The 7,784-nt window shown below is 34.6% G+C and overlaps 1 protein-coding gene across 17 annotated transcripts in view; it reads right to left on the bottom strand.

Annotated features, from left to right (window-relative positions):
* Positions 1-1,359: 1,359 nt before the first annotated feature.
* Add3 (adducin 3) overlaps positions 1,360-7,784 on the bottom strand; it is a 119,550-nt gene continuing 113,125 nt past the window's right edge. For 16 of the 17 annotated variants that reach the window (XM_015494778.2, XM_048807303.1, XM_048807302.1 and 13 more), the window contains 3 exons: positions 5,662-5,785; positions 4,190-4,285; positions 1,360-3,577 (listed from right to left, as the gene is read on the bottom strand). In XM_015494778.2, coding sequence (XP_015350264.1) covers positions 3,285-3,577; positions 4,190-4,285; positions 5,662-5,785 — 513 coding nt within the window. In that variant the 3' untranslated portion in view covers positions 1,360-3,284. The remainder of the gene's footprint in view (positions 3,578-4,189; positions 4,286-5,661; positions 5,786-7,784) is intronic. The other variant, XM_015494779.2, reaches the window with a different exon arrangement.

Genomic DNA, 7,784 nt, shown 5'->3' with positions numbered 1-7,784 from the left:
ATGAAACCTCCAAGGAGGTGCTCCCTCTCAGTTTTTTCTGAGACCACACCTTAAACATTTTCAATGTGTTCTCCATAGTCACTGCCAGGTGATACCTGTGTTGGTGAAATGGGACATGATGAGATGGCAAGGTTCAGGCAGTCTAGTGAGGAGAATAAGCAACAAAGGAAATGTCTTCCAAGTTCTGGGTGTTTCACAACGAACATGGTGCCTACAGACCAAGAAAAGGGAAGCTGACTGCAAGGACTGGAAGCATAGAGGATTATTAGGTCTGTTACACCCTCTAGTGGCCACAAAGAAGACTGTTCTTAAACTCCCAGTTTGGCCAAGATTGCAACTTGGATTATGCACACAGCTTCTAAAACCAAACCAGTTTGCCTTAATGTGTTTCTGCTTATGTTAAAAAAGGGGCAAATGTTAAAATAAACCAGTGTGGCCACAATTTTACCCATTCAGTTCTCTTTATTTCCTGCTGAATGAAAATACTGATAAAAGAAAGGGCATAAGTGACTGCTTCTCAAATTACATTGATTCTCAAGGGAGAACTGAAGATAATGGTCTTTGTTACTTTATGGAAGGCAATTCTGAAATGAGCATCTTTCTAAAACAGCAATTTTTCACCACAGGGTTATTTACAAGCCAAGGTAATAATTAAATATGCCCAAGACTATGAATCTATTCTTCTTTGCCCAAGCCCTTCATTTTTATAATAGTAATTATAGTTAAAAACTTCGATTAACCAGAACCCTCAATTAACATAATTTTCCCCCTTGCACTCTATTTATAGGACAGGGTAGGAAAAAAAAAATCACATGAAATTATTCACGTAAGGGATTTTAGTTTAAAAATCTAGGGTGGGTTATTTTACATTAAGTAGAAAAGGAACCCAAAAATCACATTAACACCACAATTGTCAACATAGAAAATACACATATAACTGGATGAGAGGTGAAAGGCAATGAAGAGTATTTTCAATGTAAATATAGTGGAATGGTAAATTACTTTCTAGTCTTTCTGCTATTTTAAAAAATATTATTTATATAATAAATTCAAAGTCAAAGATAGGTAATGTATACACTGAATTCCTATCTTACAACATCTTCTATTCTACATTGATGAATATGAATAGTAGAATTGAGATTATCAGGATCCTAAGGCCACCATGCCTATCAAAAAATAGGAAAAAAAAAAAGGTTCCTTAGGGAATATTTCTGTCTAAATGAGCTGAAATGAGGAAGGTCTCATATATCTATGTTTTATATATAAATTTTCAACTAATTTGAAAATACAATTACCAACAGACCACAAAATGCAGCTAAGTAAGCAATCCCGAATGGAAACCCTGTGATACCAAATCCATATATTTAAAATACTGTTTATTTGTGATTTAACATTAATTAGCATAACATCTAAGAGAAATATCAGATAACATTTATACATTTTTCCACAGGACACAGGTTCATTGGCTCATCCATATGCCAAAGCAAGTAAATAGAGGCATTAGCAAAAGGTGCAATAGTTTACTGTGGCATTTAAAAAATATTTATGCACACTTCATTCATTTAGATATATATATTTTTAAAAAGTTATGGAAAAGCATAGTTCACAGGTTACTGTTTCTACATATGTTGTAATACAACAAATGATGTAGAACATAAAACAATCCTCAAATACACAGTTAAGCAACTGAAAGTTTCCACTAAGAGATTAGAACACTGATTCCAGTAGTTAGTGAGATCTAGAATGACATTTCCAGGTTTTGTTTCAATTCTGCTTCACACTCACACAGAACCAGCCCAGAACACACTGTAGTCAATGTGATTTTGAACATGCCAGCTTACCTTCCAGAACACTTTGGATTACTTTTACCCACTGACTGTTTTGGATCATTGATTTTACAGATTTGTGACATCACTTGGAAAAAGGGGGGAAAACTATATTAAGTCTAGGTTTAAATTTGTATTTACATTAGAAAGAAAGTTAAATGAAAAGATAAAAAAGGTTTGTAAAAATCAAAAAGTGGTAGTTTTTTCAGTGGTGAGATTGGACTTACTGATTTCTTCTACTGCTGCTCTCTAAAGGTACACATGTTAGAAGGATTTGACCTTTTTAAAACTCAAATATCAACCAACACATTGATTTTGGCAGAGAAGCAGGATTTTAGAAATTTGGGACCTATTTCCAATAAATCACTATATATACCATTGTGAATATGAATCATTCTTACACTAGAATTCTTTTCACATCCCACCTATTGTTCCCTTAATTTTTCACTTTCCCTTTCATTCTTTTCATTTGGTTACTTTTACAAGATTTTCTTCATTCGTTAGCAATACTAAGAGAAAAATACATTATAAGGTTCAAATATGAATCTAGATATACCTTTATATGCTCTAATCCCCGTTTGATACCAAATCCCTGGATTCTTGAATTATATTTAAGTATACTCAGTACCAAGCAGTCTCAAATAGGCTCTACTGTTAAATGATTGGCTAATATGCATATGACACTTTTATACTGAATGGTATACAAATATCTCAACATACAAAAATCGTTTTTGCCAGAGTTAAACTAAATAACCCATGTTATGTGTATAAAATCCCCTTTTTTGAAAAATAAGGGGCTTTCTAAACTAATAAAAAAGGAAGTTTTCAAAAATTATAGTTTATTAAAATGACGTTTTTGGCAAACAAAGTTATTTCAGGTGAGGAAATTTTATACTATGAATAAAATTTCAAATGAATCTTTTCTTTAAAACTTTTTAAAAAATTATGTGCCAGTGTATACTAATGCTATAGATTCTTGTCTTAGAAGCTTTTAAAGCATTCTGTTAATGCCCATTGAAATAATGGGGACCCAAAAGATATAGTCAATAATCATGGTAAAAAATTATAATCTGATTACCAAGTGAAGCAGGTGTTGAGAAATAAAAATTCTCACTTGTTCATTGGCAATTTCTTTCCAACAGATATTACCCAAAAGGTCTGAAATAAATCAGACAGATATCTGTTTACGGTGAATTAAAATACTTCTTCAAGAGGGCAGAGCTAATTAAAACTATCAACTTTTAAAAAATTCAGTCATTTTTGGACATATAAGAGATGAATTTGAAAGTTTTTTCATAATGTTTTTCTTTTAGTAAAACCTCTTTCCAGTTCTTTAAGTCCAGTTTGCTCCATACCCCCAAATCTGTTCTACCACTGTATATTAATGATCAACTTAAATGTGGTATTTAAATGTGCAATGTCACACTATAGTAATAAAAATTATAAAAAAGATTTTATTTAGGCTTCAACTTTCTCCTTTTTTTTGTTCTTTTTCAGAAAAGAAGGAGTACGGAATTTCTTCTTTTTCTTGGATGGTGATTTTGAAGGAGAGCCATCAGGTGACAGGACTTCTTCAATTTTTTCTGGAGACTTAATGGTAATCTCGATGTTTTCTATGGTGGTGCTTGTAGTTAATCTACTCACTCGCTTAGCAAGCTCATCTTCAACATCATGCATATCATCCTTGCCATTTACTACCATGACAGGCACTTCCATGGAGATGAAGCTCTTGGAAAATAGATCATGGTTTTCTACAAAAGGGGAGGGGTTTTGGGGGGTTATTTTACATAGTTAACATTTCTGTGTTATTTTGCAAAACTGAAAGATTTTAGCAATGTATTAAGAAATTACTTTAATTCTGATGAAGACAGATGATTATTTTAATAAACATGGCTCTATTAGCATGAAGCTAATTTTATTAAATGATATAAAGGGGTGGAGAACAAAGTTGTTCATCCAAAAAGTAAAAGCTAGATAATTCTGGTTTAATACATAACTGTTATAGTTTCATTTTAAGTTAGTATAAAGGAGGAAGACAACTTAAATATTTTTATTTAGTTTTGGGGTCATTTGGCAATCAAAACTGAAAAAGATTTCATGCTGTTCATTGGAAGATGCATGACAAGCCAATTTTAATTCCACAAATTCTTAAGAATGATGGGTTGCCAAAATTCAGATTAAAGTATCAATGGCTGAACAAAAGTAGCACCTCATTTAGTAAATAATACAAAATTACTGTGATATTTTAGCTAAAATCCATGGTGAATTTACCATGATCAGTTCAATTTCTTACATGAAAACAAATGACAGGGGTGTACTCTCAAGACTACTCAGTGAATGCTATGGGAAATTACATTGAATACCTTCTAATTTTTCAGGGACATTTTGCGGTGACTGAGTTTGAGACTGAATTTGTGAAACAGATGAAGCGTCATCTGAGAGTAATTCCTGCTCAGCATCTGTTGGATGAGAGTTTAGTTAAAAGCCATGCAAACAAAATAAAGAAGCATAAGAGTTCAGGGAGGTTAGTGCATACATCAAATATCTGCATACACAGAGATGAGAAATTCTTCAGCTCTGAGTTGAGTCTGCATGCTAACGGTTATTCCATCTATCCATAATGAGGCACTAAGAGGTGATTAATGTATTAAAACTTTCTGCCACTAATAGTAATTTTACATATAGGGTTACAAAGGAAGCATGGCTACTGGCAGCCCAGGCAAATAATGTGTGTGCATTTAGCTTTTGCTAATGTTAGAAAACCAAAATGTACTGAGCAGCCAGATGAAAAGAACAATGAAGCCTCACCAATGCTGCTACATTAATGAGGTAGAATGCTTCACTGATTTTTGAACAATATCCAATTAGTGATTTCTGTCAGAGCAATATTAGTGAGCTAATTCAGGAGGTCATAATGAATGTGGAAGAAACTATTTACAAAGGTAGATATAAAAGGTGATGGTTTTAGAGTGCAGTATTTGTTACCTGGCATCTTTAGGCTTTCAAAAAATGAGAAATTAAAGAGGACATTTTACAAAAGACCCCAAATAGCAGTAGCTTCTATCCTTACGTCAGCATAAACAAGTTCAATATACCACTTAGAACATTTAGTGTGAGTACATTATTGAGTTAGGAAGATTTGATTTTTTGACAAAGGCACTATAACAATGATGAAAATGGTTCTTCCTTGAATGATCCAGATGTCATCATTAGCTCTTCCTATAGGATATCTAACATGGACAAAAAGTCTTTACCTATTGGCTTCTGTTCTGCTTTGGGTAAAACTATGCTGTGAATGAGTTAAAGCAGAATCTTTTACCCTCTTTTAGGGTCACAAACTTCTTACTCCTCCAGGCTAAACTCCTATATCATACACAATTAATCATTTGCTTTCCAGGTGGCTCACAAGACTATCTGAAGCTTATCCAAGAACCCAAGATTGAGAACCCCTGCTAAAAAAAATTAGCTAGACTGTTTTAATGAATAATTCTTACTATAATACTAACAGACTGCCTACTAAGAGTTTCAAAGTCAGAAAGACTGAACTGTGCTAGAGTGAGTATTCATGCACTTAAGAAAAATCACATAACTTCTACCAATTTATTTTAAATTTTGATTTTGAAATGACCATGCTGGTACCTTCAGATACTCAGGAAGATTTTATAAACCACTAAAACCACATACCTGTGAATCTATAATAATTTCAAAACAAAAGTTTTAAAAAAGCCATATACTATGAAATGTTCAAAACTATTTGAACATTTTCATCCAATTTGAGTGGCTCTCCTGTTATCAGTGTGTGGTTATCCTATGCTTAATCCCCAAGTCAACTAACCTTCCAGGCCTTGCTGTTTCCGTTCGATTGTCTTCTTATACTCTTCAAGTTCTCCTTCTGTGAGATGACTGAATGGGTTAGGAGGAGCTGGTGGGCCATGATCCTCATCTTCAAATTGCATGGTCTTACAAAGGGGAAAAAATCAGACTCGTTGCCAAGAATTTTACTTATATCTTTCTACCTACTTATTTATATATCCTCATATACACAAACACATAAATGTATTTATGATGAATGTGATGCCCCACTCCACAATAATCATAAAAGATGATGAACAAACTTTGTTTATAATACTCTTAATTAGATTAATGCTCTGGACTACTGATTCAATGGACTAAAACTGTCAGCATGTTTCTTTGATAAGCTTGTATAGGTGAATTAATTAATTTTCGTGGTGTTGAGGATTGAAACCAGGGCTTTGCTTTGTACATGTTAAATAAGTGCTCTACCACTGAGTTATACTCCTAGACACTACTAATCTTTATTTTTTAAGACAGCCAGGTGTGGTAACACACACCTGTAATTCTAGCAGCTCAGGAGATGGACAGGCAGGAGGATCACAGGTTCAAAGTCAGCCTCAGCAACTTAGCAGGGCCCTATGCAATTTAGTGAGACCCTGTCTCAAAATAAAAAATAAAAAAACAGGCTGAGATGTGGCTCAGTGGTAAGTGCAAATCCTTGGTAAAATACATACATTAATAAAACAAAATTAAGACAAGCTCTAATAAGTCTCACATAGCTAAGAAATCAATAATTGCTCCATTTCAAAAACCTTTGTAAAAAAGCCTTTAAAAAATGAAAATGTATGGGACTGAGGATATAGCTCAGTTGGTAGAGTGCTTGCCTCACATGCACAAGGCTCTGGGTTCAATCCCTAGCACCACCAAAAAATAAAAAATAAAATTGAAAATAGGACTTCTTTAAATTTGCTATAAAAACAAATTTTTAGTAATTTTCTCCTAGAAAGAGATAAATAAGATTTTCAGTGATATCTGGCAGAATGAACTTCTGCATTTATTTCTGGTCCCCCACCAAACCTCATCTACATGACAGTAAAGGAACAGTGGGGGAAAAGAGAAAATAAAGTGTGAGAAATGTTAATTCAGGTTTGGAAGATGAACAATAGGTAGAAGAATGGGTAGGGTTGAAGTCTCAGTCCTACAAAGAATGGTGCAAATGAGAAGCATGCTTAGGTCTAGTAAGGCTCAGAAACCAGAGGCATCAGGTATCACAGAAGATGCAGGTGAGGAAAAGCTGAAAATAGGGGATAATTTAAAAGCCTAAAAATAAGAAGAAAACACATTTCAAAGTCCCCTTCCCTATTCACTTCACTGGAGAATGGGGTTTGGGCAAAAAGAGAGTTTTGTGTGAACTGGTTAAATCCTCATCTTCCATAAGAGGTGTAACTACTTTTTATTTATTTATCTTCTAAGTATTAAGGAGATAAGTGCCCCTGGGCACTTGACAACACAGTCACATTGCCAGTACTTTTTTAGACAGGGTCTCACTAAGTTGCAGAGGCTGGTCTATGACTTGGGGTTCTCCTGCCTCAGACTTCTGAGTAGCTAGAATCACAGGTGTGCACTACCACACCCAGCCAGTAACTACTGTTTTTAAGATAAAGTTTCCTTCTCTGAAATGGGAATTACCTTAAAATTTTATGGCTTCCTACAATATAATTAGCAGTGTTTTTTCTCTCTTATGATATACAAAGTAATGCTATTTGAAATTTGATGAAATATACTCAAGGTTTAAAAACTGATAAACTTAAGAGAAAGCAGAATAAAGATGCTATTTAGAAACAGGAAGGTAAATGCTAAAAGAACAGAAAGTGCTTGCCCCTGGAATTGTAAGTCTTATGGATTACTTGACTTTTTAACTTGTACTCAAATTAACCTTAGTAAAAATGTTCCTATTTAAAAAACAAAAAAAAAATATGTAGCAGGCGACCCACCAGCAGAAGAGGAGCAGCGGCCTGCTGAGAGGCTGAGCCGCCCCCTCCCCCTGCTCCGGCAAAGTAGAGGGAACTGTGACCACCCATAGAGCAGGCCCAGCAGCCTGCTGAGGGGCAGAGCCGCTCCCCACCCCCCGCGCCTGCCAGGTAGGCGGAACTGTGACCACCG

This window comes from Marmota marmota, unplaced genomic scaffold, assembly GCF_001458135.2.
Source record: "Marmota marmota marmota unplaced genomic scaffold, marMar, whole genome shotgun sequence".
Taxonomy (NCBI): Eukaryota; Metazoa; Chordata; class Mammalia; order Rodentia; family Sciuridae; genus Marmota; species Marmota marmota.
This window is presented reverse-complemented; position numbering and strand designations above follow the sequence as displayed.